The 21,098-nt window shown below is 41.8% G+C and overlaps 1 protein-coding gene across 1 annotated transcript in view; it reads right to left on the minus strand.

Annotated features, from left to right (window-relative positions):
- Window positions 1–770: 770 nt before the first annotated feature.
- Window positions 771–21,098, minus strand: part of dnah9 (dynein, axonemal, heavy chain 9) — a 179,360-nt gene continuing 159,032 nt past the window's right edge. The window contains exons 75-78 of the mRNA XM_086304951.1: window positions 19,624–19,806; window positions 5,607–5,860; window positions 5,389–5,524; window positions 771–3,550 (exon numbers count right to left, since the gene is read on the minus strand). Of these exons, the coding sequence (XP_086161077.1) occupies window positions 3,323–3,550; window positions 5,389–5,524; window positions 5,607–5,860; window positions 19,624–19,806 (801 nt within the window). The 3' untranslated portion in view covers window positions 771–3,322. The remainder of the gene's footprint in view (window positions 3,551–5,388; window positions 5,525–5,606; window positions 5,861–19,623; window positions 19,807–21,098) is intronic.

The raw sequence follows: 21,098 nt of genomic DNA on the forward strand, positions 1-21,098 counted from the left end.
TAAGGTAGTAGTAATAAATGTTTGGAAACTGTCCTGTTATCATCTAAAACAGTGGAGGAGTGGTTGACTTTTTTAAGGTAACCTGAAAATGAATGTAGGAGGGATAATGAAAGAAAAGAAACCGAAGAAAAAGCACACATATGTGAAACAATATCGAGGAAATCTAATGTAGCATTAACCATTTAGGAGAACAAAACTTCTTCAAAGTTCAAATGTTAGGCTTAATAATTACAAAGTCCTTTGTAATCACTGGATGCATTTCCTCAATGTGCTACTATCGCTACTTTTCTCTTCCTATTTCCCCTCACGTGCTCCTCGTGCCTCTGTCTCTTAGAGCATTGTTAAGGCTCTCAAATAACCAGATAAAGATGACGCTGGGGAACCTGGGCTTAGACAGCAGCAGAACAAGAAAAAAGAAAGGAAGACAGAGTTTTAAAGTTGGGTTATATCATAGTGCGTGTGTGTGTGCGTGGGTGTATCTGGGAGATTGCGCACTTTCTGCTTTGGAGATGTTTTTTTTATTATCTCAAATGGGGAGGAGAGAGGAAGAAAGGGGTGAAGGAAGGAGGAGGAGGAGAGGGGGAGAGAGTAGGTCTAAAGAGCTGGAAGAGAAGAGGCAGGAGTGGGGAACTGGAAACATGAGATAGGCGAAATGACTGCATATTGGCACTCAAATGGGATATATCATGGAGTATATGAAAATAAAACCACATGTGCAATCTGGAGAGGCAAGATAAAGCATTTTTATTCTGCAACTTTTCTGGAAGAAAGTACAAATGAATAAAATATTTACACATATAAATATATTTCAAACATATATTTTGTATGTGGTTAGTTAAGATATGATTATGAGATTATGTGTGCATAGTGTAGGTAGCTCTACTGATGTGAATTCAGTAAGAAAGTGTTAAATCACCCAATAGTTAAATTTATTCTGTGATATTTTCCAACCAGCCACATCTTTTACAACACCTCCTCATACAGTGACTCACAGATACATATTTGCAGAATTTCTCCACACACAGATGACCAGTAATTAAAACGCTTCAAGCTTCACAAAGTTACATTTAAAGGTACATCATGCAAAAGATCCAACATTGCTCTTTGTGACACTTCTATATAGTCCTATATAAAATCACCAACAGGACGTTTTTGCCACTTCCTGGTGGTGACTGTCTCGGAAAAACAGTTAAAAAAATGTAGGCATACTCCTAATTTTAAAAGTGCCCACTGCATAGTTGTTATGCAGGGGAAAACTGTTCTTAGACAAGAACACTATTGTACAGGACTGTAAGCATGATTTTAGCCCTGTAAAACTGGACGTTTTAACATGGGAATGTATGGAACCAGCCTCAAGTGGGAAAAAATGCAGTTTTTAGTCTTTTCACCTTCACTTCAGACAGCTGTGGAGCATGTGTGAGCATGGGGAGTCTAAAGATTGAAAGGCTGGTGGATCAGTCCCTGGCTTCTCCATGTTTCTGTTGAAATATCTTTGGGCAAATAACTGCCCTCAGTGCATGCACTGGAATGTGTGTGTATAAATGTAAAAGTGCTGTACACTGTCTATGTGATTGGGTGAGTAGGACTTGCTTTGAGTGTTTGCAGCACTGCAGCCTCCATTTCTTCATGTTTCTACAGCAGAGCTGCTGTGGCGAGTGCTTTGAGGTCTCTTTGGGCTGGTTTTAATCTTTGCTTTTTGTTGTGGGCTTTGTGTTCACACGTAAACACTAGAGTTCAGGGATATGTGTTGGTGCATGGATTTATACTGTCAACTGGTAATTATGTGACAATGAGTTTTAGGTCCATTTATGGCCTTGCGAGAAAGTAATGTAACAAGCAGTTTAACACATTACTCTGGTAGTTAAGTAACATACTGCATTACAGTAACCAGTAATGTGTTCTTTTTTTTGAGTCACGACCTCCAACGACTGGAGGGGACATTGCTTACCACTCATACTAAAGTGCCTCCTTTACATGTGGGAACAATAAGTTTTGACTGTTCAGAGATTTGTATAACCAAATAAAGTCAATCAAATGTTTTTAAAAACAAATTACAAATAAATAATGGGACGCTTCATTTGTGTGTTTAGTTTCAGTGAAACTTTGTAAATTTGGAGTTGAGTTGCTCTAAATTTTAGCTTAGTTTTAGTTTTTCACTTTCCTGCCAATGTGCCACTTAGAATTCTTTTAGTCAAATTGGTTGAATTCTTTGTAATAGACTGAAAAAAGATGATGGTTCACCTTTCTCAACCCTTTTAAGTTGTTGGGATCTTTAAAAGGGACTTTTTTGATATCTCTTTACCAACTCTTCACATTTTTGTCAGATGGAACGTGATCCTATTTTCTTTAGGGGTACAGGTCTTCCAAAGCAGATGTTCATGTGCTAAGTTTGGAACAAGTCTTGGTTTGTCTGGGCTAAATAATATGTAATGAACCAGACTGAGTCAAGAAAATGGACTGTTTGTAGTTACCACAGAAGCTCAAATGAATTCTGCTGTTACAGAGGTAATAAATTCATGATTTATGTGAAATGTATGTGACGCTCTCCTGATAGGGAAGGTCCGGAATTATAGTTGCCGTAAATGATGACAGAAAAAAATAAAATAAAGCTCAGTGTCTCAGAAAATGATTTGGAGCTCTTCAACAGCCTGACAGGAGAAAATGTAAGAGTGTGACTGATTTACAAAATACACTAATGTGGGTTTTACATGTTGCCATTTTTCATGTGTCACTTACTTGAGAGACAGGCCTTCAAAGATGAGAAATCTCTTCTTAGATCAAAGGTTTCTTATAGAAACTTTCCCCACAGGACAAGTGTCAGAGTGGTTCTTATCATCAAAGAGTCCTATGCTCAGAAGCACAAGATTGGAAATGAAGTCCTATAATCACGGGTGTCCCATAATCAGAACAGCAACCACTGTGGCCACAAGTCCCACTATAACAATAATGGCACAATCAATGACGCCAAGTTACCTTTAACAAATGCTATAATATGGGGTTCCTGTTAAAGCAATGCTAAAAACATTGGGTCTTAGAGTTATTTAGGCGGGGTAAGGTGTTTAATTTTGAGTCAGTTTCTATTTTTGCAAAACTTTTGAAATGTTTATATGTAGGTGGAAAAGTAAGAACGGTCTAACTTAGCTTTCTGAAACTATCTAGAGTAAAACCAACAGAGGCTATAGCAAGAATTCCCTGAGTGCTTTGACCAATAAATCTACCTTTTCATTTGTTATTCCCAAATACTAACACATCTCATATATGTCCATTAACATTTGAACCATTCCCTCTTTCAGGATCATTAGCGCGTTCATCTTAAACCATTCTAGATCTGTAGAAGAAGAGCCACGCCAGCTAAGGTCCACTTGGAGGGGTTTTCTTTGGTCTTCAGGTTAAAGGTCCATACGTATGTGGGTCCCCTCTGACGAGTCTTATAAACAGGGCACTGGTAGAGGTTTCTGTTGTCCCATTTGTCCACTGGGATAGCCTTGATGAACATGACCGGCATGGTTGGGGTGAGCTCTTTGAGACGGGCATCCACAATCAAGCCAGTCTGAAAGAAAAAGAAATAAAGAAGGAAAGTCGGGGAGATGGGAAGGAGAGGGAGGGTGTGAAGGAGGAATAACAAGCCAATCAACCCCAGACAGGAACATTTCACAGAACTGAAGTTATAAATTAGTTTGAGGTTTGAGGAAGCTTTGCTCAGATGCTGTGCTTGCCATTGAGCCTCCATTTAATAATCATTTTGTGCCAAAGCAAAGAAAAGAAAAGAAAAGAAAAGAAAAGAAAAGAAAAGAAAAGAAAAGAAAAGAAAAGAAGCTGTTTGACTAATCTTGGATGGCACAAGCAGAGTTAGAGTTTGTTAAACACAGTTTTGTGGCACCCTTGAAAAGTGGTGAAAGTCAAGAGAGTCTGAGCTGAAGTCGAGCTACCCTGTCTTAGTATACACACTCTCTAAACAGTCGGAAACAGAGTGGTCTGTCTCGCTAATTAATCCTCCTACAATTAGCTCCTGACAAACAGAAGTTTCTCCATGCATGCACAGTGACTTTCAGGAATGAATGTAAATCCTGATGACTTTGGAAAGCAAAGAGGACAAAGCCCGGACTGCATCTGCAATTCCTACAACACTTTAAAGAGTTGCTAAGTACCAATAACCTTATATCTGTTTCGGGTAAATAACAATGATGAGGATCCTAAAGTGAGCAAGTCATTATGGTAAAAATGGTAAATGGCCTGTATTTGTATAACGCTTTACTTAGTCCCTGAGGACCCCAAAGCACTTTACACTACATTCACACACACTGGTGATGGCAAGCTACATTGTAGCCACAGCTGCCCTGGGGCGCACTGACAGAGGCGAGGCTGCCAGACACTGGCGCCACCGGGCCCTCTGACCACCACCAGTAGGCAAAGGGTGAAGCGTCTTGCCCAAGGACACAACGACCCAGACTGTCCGAGCCGGGGCTCGAACCGGCAACCTTCCAATTACAAGACGACCTGCCAACTCTTGAGCCACGATCGCCCAATTATAAATTGTCCTAATGATGCTGTGTCTACACTCTTACTACACTAGCGAATATCCATTTTGATCGTGTGCTCACACAACATATTGAAAGTACATCAAGTACATCACAAAGCAGGACATCAATAAGTAGTGTCCATCACAAACACAAATCATTTCAAAGGACATATCTGCATATTCTGTGATTCCACATGCAATACATGATGTCTGAACCATCTCTGAATAAAATGTAAGGTTCATTAATATAGATTAGGTTTAATATAAATCTTTGACTTTAATGGCTGCACAGAGCATTGTCCAAACGGAGCGCTGCATACTCGCCTATTCACACTCTGCTACTCCCTGCCAGTGGCACAGAACTGGCCCTGGGGCTGAGAGGAGAATGGGTAGGAGGAGAAGAGTTGTGTGAGTGGAAGCCACCCAGCCTGTAGGGCTGCCTGTCTATTTGCCTGCGCCTCCAACTTTAATGAAGAAAAAAGGAACCACTCCTCCAAAGGGTGATCTCAGTGCTCAAGTGCACACTCTGCACATTCCCTAATTAAGAAGTCTAGTGGGATGCACCTTGAAAGCTGGGCACATATGCAGAGCTTGAATGTATAGAGATAGAAAGAGCTTTGGGAAGCTGAGTAATGTGCTATGCCCCAACAGCTGAACACAAGCAGGTTGCAAAGCAGAAAATGAAGCCACTAAGGAAATGTGAAGGTGCTTTTTTTGTGAGCTTAAATGAGGTGAGGGTCAGCTCACCTCATTTAGATATATAGTCTGAGGAGCTTGCAAGTGAAAGCGTGTTGTGTTTGTTGTATCAACTTTCTGTAGCAACTTTGCGGCACTCAGCTAAACAAGGAAATCAATAAAAACTCATGTACCTGTGTGTCCCAGCGTGCACCCTCCATGTACAACCCGTGTATGTAGGCCCCTTCACGAGGTGGAGAGCTGAAGTCCTCGCGATTCTTCTTTGTGACATCACACTGCAGACACATACTGTCCAGGGGCCACTCGTTTCTGCCGCATAACCACACATTTCCTGTTAACAAGCCATGTGGTTTCCATCATTTTCTTATATCTTAATGCTGAGTAGCCCTACCTTCTCGCCATAGCCTGCATGATGGCTGTGAGAAAGGACTGAGGGTTAAAGAAGCCAGCCAGCCACACTGCAGAAGGTAAGCTGAAATCAGCTGACCAAGCTTCCAGCTCCCTGATCCTGGCCAGCAGGTCAGTGAACCACAGGGCCAGGCCAGACATGGAGGGATATGCCCGTTTGGTCCAACTCTCTGGCACCATGTCCAGGAAGATAGCATTCTGAAGGTTTTCCATGTCACTGGTCATGGTCAGCTCTCCCTGATGAGCGAGGGTTAAAGGAGAGAGAACAGATGAGATAAAAAAATATATACTGCTACACGTTAACGGAGTAATAAAAAAAATTCTTGTTTCTTATTTCTCCTTTCATTAATTTCTGCAACACACTGACAGTAGAGCACCTGGTGTTTTAAGCTACAATCCCACTGATACAACATTGACACCTTCCAACAAACAACCTGCATGATGATCTGCTGGATAATCTGCTTGATTTGGGCTTTAGGCAGTGTCCTCTGGATTGCACCTTACCACCAGCAGAGAGGGAAGGAACAAGGCTAAACGAAATACTAGCTGTAGCGACTTCCACAGTCGCTACAGGCCGGGGATGGAGCCTGCCTATTTGCCTGACGCGCTGTCAGTTACGCAATAATGCGAGAGATGGAATTGTTTGCTCGTTTAATTAAAGTGCTTTGCGATTTTTACAGAGTAGTATCATCGGCTCCTGATTCAAACTCTTACAACATCACAGGCTCTAATATAACGAAGCGAACATGTCGTGCAGCGGTCAACAAAAACTACGGCTACCCAGCCCTCCTCTCTGTCAAAATCAAAACCCGTGAATGACAGACTGACAACGCCCATTTATGTCACCGCTAGCACCCACGTGACTCCCATAACAACCAAACAAATAAAAAACCCAGTGATCATCAAAATCCAATACATTCAATTATGGCTCCTACACACCAGCCCCTAATTATTAGGATCCCTTCTAATAATTACCCATAATTAACCAAGTAGGAGACATAAAACATGCAGAGAAAAGTCAAGCATTTACTGTATTTCAATATTACCCGCAGGAATCCTATAGGTAATCTTAAAGTCTATCTATAAAGAAAAATGAGAGACATTTTATATCCAAATACAATCAAAGTCTGATAATTGGACCCAGAAGTCTTTAACTGTGATCTGCCTCCAGCAGTAGACACAGTTTGGTAATAGGTCGATCCAGGCAACTAGTCTGAGTTTTAATCCGAACTTGACGAACGAATCCTCTTCGGTCAGGAAAAGTCTTTATCACACGTCCCATTGGCCAAGAGTTTCGAGGTGCCGAACTGTCCATGATGAGAACCAGATCTCCCACGATGAGGTTCCTTTTTACTCCAATCCATCGCTGACGTTCCTGTTGCTGTAGTAGGTATTCCTTCACCCATCTTTTCCAAAACAAATCAGACATGTATTGGACTTGTTTCCATCTTCTGTGTGTGTACATATCAGTGGAATGGAATACTCCTGGTGGTAATATCGGTGAGGTCTTTAACAGAAGAAGATGATTAGGGGTCAAAGCTTCCAGGTCGTTAGGATCCATTGAGGCTTTGGTAATTGGGCGGCTGTTAATGATGGCTTCAACCTCACAAAGTACAGTATGAAGACCTTCTTCATCCAGATTTTGTACTTTCATTATGGAATTAAGTACTTTGCGAACCAGTCTTATCAGTCGCTCCCAGGTTCCTCCGTGATGTGAACCTCCAGGTGGATTAAAGGTCCATTTAACTCCCTTTTGCAGAAATACGTCATTGATTTTTACCTGGTTCCAATGTTCAATGGCAGTTCTAAGTTCACGTTCAGCACCTACAAAATTGGTTCCGTTGTCAGAACGCAGTTCTCGAACCTGACCTCTTCTTGCATTGAAACGTCTGAACGCATTAATGAAAGAGTCAGTATCCAATGATGGAGCAACCTCAATGTGAACAGCACGGATAGCAAGGCAGGTGAACATAACACCGTATCTCTTCACCACGCTCCTCCTACTTTTTACACTGAAGGGTCCGAAGTAATCCACTCCCACCCGCGTGAATGGAGGTTCATCTGGAATGATTCTTTCATTGGGCAAATCCGCCATCTGTTGATTCACCGGTGGAGCATTAAGACGTCGACAGATGACACATTTAGATAACACTTTTCTTATTGCTGTACTAGCTCCAATCAACCAGTACTTTTCTCTTAGCTTAGACAGCATGTGGTTACGACCACCATGTCCAACTTCCTGATGTATGTGTCTAAGCAAGAGCTCGGAAATGTGTTGATCCTTTGCTAGTATTATGGGATGTTTCACCTCAACCGGCATTGATGATCTACCAAGTCTCCCACCTACTCTGAGAATTCCATCTTGCAGCTGTGGGCAGAGTCTTAAGATAAGATAAGATAAGATAAGATAGAACTTTATTAATCCCTCGGGTGGGTTCCTCTGGGAAATTCGACTTCCAAAAAAAGCACAGCAACGACCGAAGTTACAGTTACAGAATTGTTATATATCGTTAGCTTCATAGCATAAGTGCCTAAGTCATTGACTTAGTCAAATGACTTAGGCAATTATGCTATGAAGCTAACGATATATATATATATATATATATATATATATATATATATATACACACACACACACACACACACACACACACACACACACACACACACACACACACATATATAAATACAGAGACAAATATAAATAAAGTATACAAAGGGGATAAATAGAATAAATAGGAATAAAAAATAAAAATACAAGTGAATTGCACATTTCAAGTATTGAGTCTACTGCACTGTTGACTATTTACAAAAAGTATTGCACAAGGTATTGTACAGTGAGGTGAAGAGGCACTACAGCTTAGTTGTTCCCCCCTCCTTTGTCCTCCTGTTTCCTGTTTCCCCTCCCTCTCCCCTCCAGAGAGGAGTTAAACAGTTTGATGGCGTGTGGGACAAAGGAGTTTTTAAGTCTGTTAGTTCTTGTCTTGGGGAGAAGCAACCTGTCACTGAACAGACTCTTCTGATTGTTTATGGCCGTGTGCAGAGGATGCCCAGCATTGTCCATAATGTCCATCAGTTTCTTTAATGTCCTTTTCTCTGCCACTGTCACCAGAGTGTCCAGCTTCATGCCGACCACAGAGCTAGCCTTCCTGATCAGTTTCTCCAGCCTGGATGAGTCCCTCTTTGCTGTGCTGCTCCCCCAGCACACCACAGCATAGAAAAGTACTCCAGCAACCACCGACTGGTAAAACATCCTCAGGAGCTTCCTGCAGATGTTAAAAGACCTCAGCCTCCTGAGGAAGTACAGTCGGCTTTGGGCTTTTTTATACAGGTGCTCTGTGTTGCATGACCAGTCCAGTTTATTGTCCACCCACAGCCCGAGGTACTTGTACTTGTTGACCACCTCCACCTCCTCCCCCTCTATCTGAACCGGCAGTGGACCTTCTCTGGACCTCCCGAAGTCCACAACCAGTTCCTTAGTCTTTGAGGTGTTGAGTTGCAGGTGGTTTGTGTGACTCCATGCGACAAAGTTCCTCACCAGACTTCTGTACTCCTCTTCCTGATCATCCCAGATACACCCCATGATGGCCGTGTCGTCTGCAAACTTCTGAATATGGCATAATTCAGAGTTGTAGCAGAAGTCAGAGGTGTACAGGGTGAAGAGAAGAGGGGACAGCACAGTTCCCTGTGGTGCTCCTGTGCTGCTGACCACAGTGTCAGACGTGATGTCCTTCAGCCTGACGTACTGTGGTCTGTCGGTGAGGTAGTCGGAGATCCAAGCCACCAGGCAGGGGTCCACCTCCATCCTGTTCAGTTTTTCCTGAAGCATACAGGGCCGGATGGTATTAAAGGCACTGGAAAAGTCAAGAAACAGGATCCTGACCGTGCCTTTTCCCCCATCCAGGTGTGAGTGGGCTCTGTGTAGGAGGTACAGGATGGCATCCTCCACTCCGACACCCGCCTTGTATGCAAACTGTAGTGGGTCCTGGGCATGTTGTACCTGTGGTCAGAGGAAGTTGAGGAAGAGCCGCTCTAGAGTCTTCATAAGATGTGACGTCAGTGCCACCGGTCAGAAGTCATTCAGCTCATTGGGCCGGTTCCTTTTAGGGACCGGGACGATGCAGGATGTCTTCCATAGGGCGGGCACTCTCCCCAGTCGCAGACTGAGGTTGAAGACTCGTTGTAGCGGCTCCCCAAGTTCAGCAGCACACGCCTTAAGCATCCTAGGACACACCTTGTCTGGGCCTGCTGCCTTTCTGGGGCGAAGCTTCCTTCTTCCTTCTTCTTAGAGGACTTGATTTTATAATGGGTTGTCCCTTCTCCAGATTCACAAGCTCCAAGGAAAATCTCCTCCTCTGACAGAACTTGATAATGACAACCTCAGCTTTGTCCAGATCTTCCACTGTAAGATTCTTAATCACAGATGTCCTCTTAAAGTTCCTCAGCTTTTCTTCCACAAATGATTTCTGTTGCTCTTTGGTGACCTCTGACTGTGGTAAACTTGAACACAATTCTCTCCTTTTCTTCACAAAGGACAGAAGCAAGTCCTTAAATTTTAACAGCCATGCCACTGACTTCTTAAGACGTGTCCAGGTGGAAAAATGTTTAAACAAGCGAGTAACAGAATTTTCTCCAGCTTGCTCAACACTCACTGTGGCAACTGTTTTTACCTCAGGATCATCAGATGCAAGCAGACTGATGTCATCTGGGTAGACAGGCCATTCACTTCTAGATTGTAGAAGATACTGAGGCCCAGACAACCATTTTGTATTCTTCATAAAAACATCGACTTTCACTCCTCTTGAGGCCATATCTGCTGGATTACTGGCAGTGTCCACATATCTCCATTGCGAGGAAGATGAAACTCTTAAGATTTGTGAAACTCGGTTGGCCACAAAAACCTTGAATCTTGAAGTTTCACTCCTGATGTATTTAAGAACAGAAGCACTATCTGTCCAAAACACAGAATCCAGAAGTTCCATCTGCAGCTCTTTCCTCCAGAGTACATCCAATCGACTGGCCATGGTTGCTGCAATGAGCTCCATTCTCGGGACGGTAAAGGATTTAAGAGGAGCGACACGAGCTTTTCCCATAACAAACGCACAGTGTCGTTCTGAACAAATGTTTTCAATCAGCAGGTAGGTCACTGTTCCATACCCATCCTCACTGGCATCACAGAAATGGTGCAACTGAGCACTCGTGATTTCTCCAAATCCATCAGGTTTCAGACAACGACTCACTTCAAACTTGCTCAATAGCTGGAGCTGCTGGAGCCATGTTAACCATCTTTTGGAAAACAGCTCTGGTACGTTATCGTCCCAGCCGATTCCTTCCTGGCATAGATCTCTTAGGATTTTCTTAGCAGTTAAGACCACAGGACTTAGCATTCCAAGAGGATCATAGATAGAACTGACAATTGAAAGGATTCCTCTTCTGGTGAGCGGTCTGTCCTTGAGCACAATCTTGAACTTAAAAGAGTCTGATTTTATGCACCACTCCACGCCCAAAACTCGCTCGATCATTGAGGAATCCAATTCCATGTTCAACTCTTTCATTCCTGTGGCTCTGTGACTTTCAGGAATTGATTCCAGCACTCCAGGCTTGGTGGTGATCCACTTTTTGAGCAAAAATCCTCCTTTGGCACACAAAGAAACCAACTCGTGGTACATTAACACTGCTTCCTCATCAGTTTCAACGGACACAAGACAATCGTCCACATAAAAACAGTGCAACAACTTCTTCACAGCTTCCTCACTGTAGAGATGTCCAAAGTCATCCGCACACTTTCTGAGTGCAAACTTGGCACAACTTGGTGACGAAGTTGCCCCGAAGAGATGTACATTCATCCTGTATTCAGATGTTGGTCGTTCCAGATCACCTTTAGGCCACCAGAGAAATCTCAATAGATCTTTATCTTCAGCTGGAACCATGACTTGATGGAACATGGATTCAATATCTCCCATAATTACAACTGGCTCTTTCCTGAATCTTGTGATCACTCCTATTAAAGAGCTTGTAAGATCAGGTCCTTGTAAGAGTTGGGAGTTTAAAGATGTTCCATGATAACTCACTCCACAGTCAAACACAACTCTGAGTTTCTTCTTGGTCGGATGGTAAACACCATGGTGTGGTATATACCACAGCTTGCCATCATTGCGATTGATCTCCTCTTCCGGGACCTTTTCAGCATAACCTTTAGCCAGAAGCTCATTCATGAAGACTTTGTACTCAGTATGAAACACTGTGTCTCTCTCAAATCTCTTTTGTAGAAAGCACAGACGTTGTTGAACAACTTTCTTATTGTTTGGCATACTGATACTGGCATTCCGAAAAGGTAATGCTATCTGGATATGACCACCCACATATTTGGCAGAGTTAGTCACTATTTCCAGAAATCTCTGATCCTCTCTTGACAATCCAACCTGCTCATCAACTTTGCTAGCTTCACAGTTTCCTGAAAGTGGTCCATTGATGGTCCAGCCAAGCCTTGTCCTTACGGCATACGGTCCTCCATCAACACTACACACCACTTCCAGAGGTTCCAAGGCTTTGGGAATGTTTGTTCCAATCAGAAGTTCGATTCCTGCATTTATTTGAGGCAAGGTTATGCGTTTTAAATGTGCCCATCCTTCAATATCTCTTGGTGTTGTAATATTTCCTTTATGTACAGGCATGGACTCCTGTGTGTACACTTTTGGCAGTTCCAGAAATTCATCACCACAAAGAGCGGCAACCTCCAGTCCTGATAAAGTGTTGCTGCTCACAACTCTTTCCTGGCCCATGGTTCTGAGGAGGATGTTTCCTTTCCTTCCCTCAAGGTGAAGTCTGCGCATCAGACTCTCAGTGCAGAAAACTAGTGTGCTCCCTTGGTCAAAAAAAGCATATGTTGTAATAATGTTGCTTCCTTTCTTTGACTTTACTTGGACAGGCACAATGGGCAGTTTACAGTCCTGGTCTCCAGCCCCTGTAAGACCACTCGACACCAGTGTGCTCACATGCGGCTGCATGTTCCTGTCGGTCTTTTCAGAAGGTGAACTTTCTTTGTGCAGGATGGTGGGATGTTTCCGGCTGCAATTGGAACAGGAAATCCTCTTACGGCAATCTTTACTGATGTGTCCTATACACAAGCAGCCAAAACAGATGCCATTTTCCTTTAAGAAGGTTATCTTCTTCTCATGAGCCATTTTTCCCAACTGTGCACAGACGTCCAACATGTGTCTTCCTCCACAACAAATACAGACGTTCCTTCCAACCTGATTAATTTTCATTTCCATTTCCGCAGGCTTAGGTGTACTCTCCACAACTTGCATAGTGGTGGCAAAGCTTGTTCCTTTATTTCCAGGTCTGCCTTGATACTTGGCTTTACTCATTCCTTTTATTGGTAAAGAAAGCGGAGAATCTTGAATATTACCGAATACAGGATCAGTTAATATTCTTATTTGCTTCTCCAAAAAGTCTGCAATATCCATAAATTTGGCTCTTCTTTTATGCCTTTCTTGCAGGTCACAAACATGGCTTCTCCATTTGTCCCTAAATTTATACGGCAATTTTTTAATAATGTTCACCATATTAGAAGGCATGTCCAAATCACTCAGATGCTGCACCTCCTCCATTGCATTACAGCATCCCCTGAGGAACAAACTGTAGTTCTGAAGAGCTTTTACTTCCTCCGTTTTAATTGATGGCCATGAAAGTGCCTTGTCCAGATATGCAGCTGCGACCTTCTGTTCATCGCCATAGTGTTCCTTTAACAGTGATTTTGCCTTGTGATAACCACGATCCGAGTTCATTTGTTGACAGCTTCTCACCAATTCCTTTGCATGGCCTCTTGTGTACTGTTCCAAAAAATATAAACGATCGCTGTTATTTTTCGTATTGCACTCAACTGCATTCTCAAATGCTTTAATAAATGAATAATATTGAAGTGGATCTCCATCAAAATGAGGTATTTCTCTCTTTGGTAAAGAAAAGAGTCTTTGTTGTTGGATTAAGAGTGTTGTTATTTCATTTTGTTTAGTCATTATTCCAATAACATCATTTTGTGGTTCCAGTTCCACCATACCATTTGTATGACAGTCATTTTGTCCATTTGCATCAGATGGGTTTGAAGGAATAACTGAATATTGTCGAGGATGCTTATTTTGAGAAGATTCAGTCAGCACGGCTTGTTGCATGACACATTCCTGGGTTTTATCTTTTCTCCTGTTTTGAGTTTCAGCATTAGTCAATGAATTTTGTTTTGCAGAAATGTGAGGTATAAATTCCAATGCATCAACATTAAGGGTTTATTTAGATCTTTCATGGGAAATGTATGAATTCATTCCATCTGAAACTTTTAAAGAGCCTTTTTTGCTTGTTATACTTTGAGCTTTAAGGACATTTATTGTAGCCATTTTTTCAGCAATTTCAGTGTCCAATTTTAGCCTTTCCTTTCTTTTACGAAGACGTTCCTCCTCTTCTTCCAGTACATGTTTCTCATTCAATAATTTCTGCTTTATCATTAAAGCTGCCAACTCTGCCTCAGCTTTCATACGAACAGATGAAGTTGAAGATCTTGATGAAGAAGTTTTGTGGCTTTCAACATTTGAAACACTATCACTTGGCTTGATATCATCCTCCACTTCTGTCTCAGTATTTGATGCAACATTGTTTTCCAATAAATTGATTTGCTTTGGACGAACAGCAGGATTTTGTTCTCTTTGATTTATCCAGTTTTGAATTTCATTTAAAAACACATTGGTGTATTTCATGATACTTGAAAACCATTCCTCTTGTTTTATTACTTCTTCCTCTGGCACCAAAGACAACACCTCAACATGTGAACTTGAAGCCTTTTCACACAGTGCCTTTAAATCCACCAAATACTGCTTAATTTGAGAAAGATTTTCAGTGTGTTGCATGAGCGCTTTCATTTTTTGTATTAGTCCTTTCATTTTATTGACATATATTTTGCATTCATTTTGTAATTTTTCAATTTTATTCAACAATGCCTTTCCAGTCAATTTTCTTTCTCTCTTTCCCCTCAAATGATTAGAGGAACAATCATCACCAGCTGTTTGACTCATGATTTTCCCGTTTGTTTGTTCGATTTTTTATTTATTTATTTTAATCTTCAGTGATTATCCATTAAAACATATATCCACTGGAAGCCACAATAGACTTTGACCATAAAATCCTTTCAACGTAACGGCACTTTAATTGTCCATTTGAACGTCATCCAAGCAGCATAATTACGGTAATAAGACGCAGCGCAGACATCATTCCAAGAGCGCAGCCAAAAACGTTGCACATTTAACCAACATTCATTCCATTCAGTGTCTCTTCTTGAAACATCTCAGCGCTAATCCAATGTGGCTTCCTTTTCCACAACCAGACATGCACAGGTATTCTTACCTGCGCTCCTCAGAATTGCGTCAGGTGTGTCGGTGTTGCTGGGCTCACTCATTCAGATGCGCTGCACTTACTTGGCGTCTTTCAGGTTCCTTGATCTGATTTCTTTGATCCTGCTCGTGGCTGGCTTCTCCAGAATGCCGTTTTTTGTTGACTAAAGATGTAGCGACTTCCACAGTCGCTACAGGCCGGGGATGGAGCCTGCCTATTTGCCTGACGCGCTGTCAGTTACGCAATAATGCGAGAGATGGAATTGTTTGCTCGTTTAATTAAAGTGCTTTGCGATTTTTACAGAGTAGTATCATCGGCTCCTGATTCAAACTCTTACAACATCACAGGCTCTAATATAACGAAGCGAACATGTCGTGCAGCGGTCAACAAAAACTACGGCTACCCAGCCCTCCTCTCTGTCAAAATCAAAACCAGTGAATGACAGACTGACAACGCCCATTTATGTCACCGCTAGCACCCACGTGACTCCCATAACAACCAAACAAATAAAAAACCCAGTGATCATCAAAATCCAATACATTCAATTATGGCTCCTACACTAGCCACTCTTTATATCCTGTTTATCCTATTAATTCTGCAGCGTTTTCAGTAAATATCTTTCTATGAGCATAGCAAAACTATTTCTTCCTGTTGTGCATGGCTGAGGACAGTCAGGAAAGAGGTACAAAGTGGTGTTACTAGACAAAAAGGACTGCAGATAGCTGGATAGCTAAGGCCTCTGTCACACAGACCTAGAGAATGGTTGACAGTGGTGTATTTCCTGACCAGCTGGTGTGTGGTTACTAGAGGCTGTTGCTGGGTGAGGTTGGCCTCAAAGACAGTGGTATACGAAAAACCTTCCTGTGATTGCTTTGGTAGCTAGGAGACTGCTGTGGTTGCCTGTAGATTGTGTGGAAGATGCTGCCTTGCCTGCAAACACTTGCTAGCTAACACAGAGTATGCTAACTAACCACTCAGCCATAGTGAAAATTAAGAAAGTGTGATGCGAAGTTGTGCCTTTTTTTCTTCCCCACCTGTCACGTTTGGTTCTTTTGCCATCAGAATTATTGTCTAAAGGCCAAGAAAGATGCCCAACGGATTTACTTTACCAAATGGACCATCCCGGCCTTGCCGTATTGGTTCATTTGATTGACCTTTGTTTTTATTGTTTATTTTATTTTATTTTCACTTGCTACACATGGGACAGACATGACTGGGGGAAAGAAAAGGGAGAAAGAAAGAGAGGTAGGGAAACAAAAACAGCGGGGAAGAGGAACGGTGATAAAGGGCACAAAACAAAAACAAACAAAACAAACAGACAAAAAATACATAATCATCACCTGGATCACCGGTTGAGAAAGAAAAAAGAGAAAACAAGCAAAAAAAAGAGCAATATAATAAACAACAACATCACGATAACCTGTGTGAATATAAAAGTAAATACTAAATATTGAATATTATTGTGCAGCACATAAGATCAACAGCTCACGGTGTGCTTTGAGGTAGGAAGGTAAGGTGTAATTTGTGTCTGTGAGCACCCGTGTGTACACCTGTGAGCATGAGCGCGCTTGTATTCAAAAGGTTCCTTCATGTAATGATCTGCTAGAGGGTGTGGGGAGCCACAGCCCCGTCCTCCAGGGCATGAAGCAGGTATGGAGGAGATCCAGGCTCCAGACATCCAGAGACCCCCAGAGCACAAGAGACCAAGGAAGACCAACGACTTGCTGTTGCATAGTGGGTGCAAACTGAGGTCTAGGCCTGACTTCATAAATCTACCACTATAATAAATTAAAGAACACTTCTATGTCGGCATTACAATAACAATAGGTTATCCCACATGCAGAATTCTGAGACTTATATGTGTGGAAGCCAACAGAAAAGGAAAATAACATTTGATTGTGTTCATAAGCTACAACATTTTCCTCTGTTTTGGATACTCCCTTGGTATTCCTTTGAAGTTCAGTAATTTCAAGACATTTTGCTTTAAAACAAACATGAATATGATGCAATAGAAAAGTATGGATTTACTTGTTAGAATGTGAGGATTCCATTAAAATGTTAGATATTGCAATATGAACTGCTGGTGTGACCCGACCAGTGTTTGATAGGCAGGTCATGAAACACGAAACTGCAACATCTACACGGGTATCGGCAAGTTCTGTCCCTTTGCCATAGAAAATAGATAAATCTAATTTATCCAATTTCTAACTTCATTTTTGAAAAAAAAAATCTTTCAGATAACATTATGTTGATATAGTGCGGATTTGTTGCAGTATAATCACCAGAGCTTGCTAGGCTGGTGATGTCACCATAAATGCTAATATTAGTTCTATTGCCATTGTTTGCTGTACTTTATTGAACAGGCTGCTTGTGGATATGAAAAATCTGTTGTATAATTTGGCTTTCATGCTCTTCTTGATCATCTGGAAATACCCATTTTAATTAGGGCGAGTGCTCTCAGTGCTGACAAATGCTGTGTCTGTGCAAAAAACTTCTTGCTGGTTTTTGAATGCTATTTACAGGAAGGGAAAAAAGTTCCTGCTTGTCTAGCTAAACACTGGAGGTGAGACCTTCCAGCTACTTAAGGTGTTGAATGGTAACAAGCCCTTTAGAAATCAGTAAACATGGGAATAAGCAAGCCATGCCAGATAAGGAAACATGCTGTAAGATAGCCAAGAGAAGATGGCACTGATGAGTAATGAGACAGCATGCGAGTGAAAACAGTAGTGTCCTTCACCTGCTGATAGTGTAGCTGATGTATCGCTGATGTATAGATACCCATTTCTGACATAAGAATTCTTTATGAGGGTGATAAGGTTCTGTGGGTTTATCTAGATAAGTGACTTTATCATTAACCACTCCTCAAAATAATCCATCAGTTCAGCCATTTCATACTCAACCTCATAGCACTATGAAGCTCCAACACCTCAACCAGGATAACATTCTGATAGTTCCTATTTATTGAACTATAGAGGCAACATATGATTCCATTTGCTGGTACAACAGTGTACATGGCTTTTAAATCACTGAGCCGATTTATTGGGGCTTGTAGGGCGGGGAGATCGAAGCCTCATAACTCCTGACAAATGCATTGACATATTTTTCCCCCTTTCTTTCTCTTTTCATTTGTTGTTAACACATGACTCAGTCAGGCTTGACACAGAGAATGCCGAAATCTCATTCCTTTCTGCTACTCTGTAAGCCAGATCTCTGAGTCACTCTTACAACCGTGCTTCTGAAAAACAACAAAGGAAAAGATTTAGTTATGCAGGAATACTAACTAAGCAGCCTGTTGATGTCAACAGTAGAGAATCCTATGTAAAGTGAATCATAGGTGTTGAGAATAACTGAAGCTTTTTATGGTGGGGATTCAAGTCACAGTTCACTGTTTTGCGTTGCAGGTTTTTAGTCGTTGAGGGTCCTGTGCAGTATCATGGCTGTTCCTAGGACTGCACTCTTCTGGACAGAGATCTCTATACTTCTTATGGTCGCTCAACTCCTAGCCAAACATCTCACTGATCACTATAGCCGTGGTGTAGATCAGCTGATTTGTCTTGGTAATGGTTGCAGTAGGTATTGTCTGTAGTACTGCATTCACATAATTACATAATTTACTTAGGTATTATTAAAGTATTCTGATTCTGATCGACAGTAGGCCTTCAGAGGGAACTTGTAATCTTGGTAACCGGCTACAGAAGGTCCAGGTTTCAAGCTTCGCTATGATCCTGTCTTTTAGGTCAGTTCCTCTTGCACTCAACAATCCTTCTTCCATTGCATTTGGGGCTTGGTATCCAATCTCGGCTGGGGGTGATGATCTCTCCCCCCCAGACTTGTCGTTCTGGCTTCCACTTGCTGTGTCATTTGTGTTATACAAATTTAAACGGCTAAATTCAATGCATTTGAGTTGGTTTGAGCTCTGGAACCAGTCTCTTGGAGAAGGGATGGACTCTTTTCCATTCTGGAGTTGCCTTTGGTGGAAGGAGGTGGGGAGGCCTGGATATCCTACGTATCACCATTGGAGTTTTTATTACAGGAAAAGACGGTTGCTTCCCCGCACCTTCGGCTTGGAAAATTGGTCCTGACTGTCGTTCAAAAGTTGCTCCATTTGGAGATATCTCTATTAGGATGAACATCAGGTTGTGGCCTCCAGCTTGCACTGGAGTGGTTTGCAAGTCTGAAGCAGTGGGAATGCGAACTAGAACCTTAGACTAGACTGGTCGATCAACGTCCCTATCCTCACGTATGGATATGGGCTTTGGGTAGTGACTGAAATAGTGTGACAGTTGCTATCTCCTACCAGCAGGAGGCCCAGGAGTAGACCCATGTCAAATAGGTCTCTCTGCTGGCCTGGGAACACCTCGGTGAGGGACTTCTGGGCTTCCTTGCTTAGGTTGCTCATGTGACCCAGCACAGGATAGGTGAAAGAAGATGGATGAGTGGATGAATCGATGGATGGATCTTATTTGACTTGGTAGCTACTGAATACTGTATCATAATAAAACTCAGGCTTTGTCCACAGGACATGTACAATGTAAATGTTTTTGCAAGGCAAAACACTTCCATCTCCAGTCTCATAACAGTGCACAGCCTCCCATTAACTCTTCAAAGCCACTACTCACCTTAAGTCCAAGGCTTAGCTCGTGAAGAGAGCATCTGATCTCCTGGGTGAGAATGTTCATACGCTCACACTCCTGCAGCGCCACGACCTGATAGGGAGTCCTCTCCTCTGCTTTCCCTAGAAGCTCAGCCATGTTGAACTCCTCTGGGAGTTTCTCCAGTATCTCTTCCAGCACTGCATGCACCTGATAACATGGATAGGAATGTAGAAAAAAGTGAGAGGAGTGTTTCCCAGTAAAGTAGCCCATTATGCTTGTCAATATTAAAGCTAAGTAGGACAAGAAACACCAATGGTAAGACAATACTATCCTAAGCAAACATCTGAAAGAGATGGGTTCATCTGAGTCACATAAACTCAGTCCTGTCAATGCTGACAGTCTGAGAAACTGTTTGAAATTGTTCCATAAATATTCATGAAGACATATTTTTGCAACACCAGCTTTTTGTTTTCAATAACAGTATTATTCCTTCAGAAAATCAATGCTCACATCGTATTTTTGTGGACAAGGGGTGAAAGCTAATGTCTGTGTCCAAACTTTCCCAAGACAACCAGCAAGAGAGATCAATCAAAGGATTAGGTACCAAACTAAGGATATCAGGTCATCGTATCTATGGATTTTTTATTCCTGATGATTCTGAATATCTGACTTGACTTTGGCAGCTACTGAACACCCAGAATACAAAGTGGGCCTCTTCAGTAAGCCAGAAAGATTCCAAATCATAATATATTAAATGACCAATGGAAACACGGAAACACACACACACGGCAAATGTAAAGTCACAAATCAACCTTAAATATATGTTTTTAGACATTTTAAGGTCAACTAATCATTGACTTCAAAATACAGATGAGAGCAAACATAAGTAAATCAATCCCAGTTAAAAGCATGCGCATATGAATTAAACATGAATGAAACATGCTGAGCAAACTTCCCTAATGGTCAGCGGTGAAATCAAATTAATGTTTTCTGTTAGAAAGGGGTTGTTGCAATTATCAAATTGTAATCATAAAGTGGTGGAAATAATTATTTGATCCCCTGCAGAATTCATAGGTTTGCTCACTTACAAAGAAAAAAACAGTCTCTAATTTTTACCATAGTTTTACTTTAAAGGAGAGAGACAGGATATCAACAAAAATCCAGAAAAACACATTTTTCTGAAAAACACTTATGAGTAAAAAGCACACCTCCACCAACATGGACCAAAGAGCTGTCTAAAGATGTCAGGGACAAGACTGTAGGCCTGCAAATGTCCATTAATCATCCTTGATCGGGAGCTGGAATGTGGATGAGCCCAAAACTACACAGGAGGAGCTTGTTCATAATCTGGAGGCAGTTGAGATCACAGTCACTAAGAAAACAACTGGTGAAGCACTATGCTGTAATGGATCAGATCCTGAAAACCACAAAAGTGATCACACATTCACGATCATCACGAGCATGTTATTCTTTGGTTTGGTTTGCCACACCGACTTTGT

The sequence above is a fragment of the Aulonocara sp. 'chitande type north' Nkhata Bay genome, linkage group LG8, assembly GCF_057382095.1.
Source record: "Aulonocara sp. 'chitande type north' Nkhata Bay isolate Kocher_YH1m ecotype deep benthic linkage group LG8, A_spYH_male_GT1.1, whole genome shotgun sequence".
Taxonomy (NCBI): domain Eukaryota; kingdom Metazoa; phylum Chordata; class Actinopteri; order Cichliformes; family Cichlidae; genus Aulonocara; species Aulonocara sp. 'chitande type north' Nkhata Bay.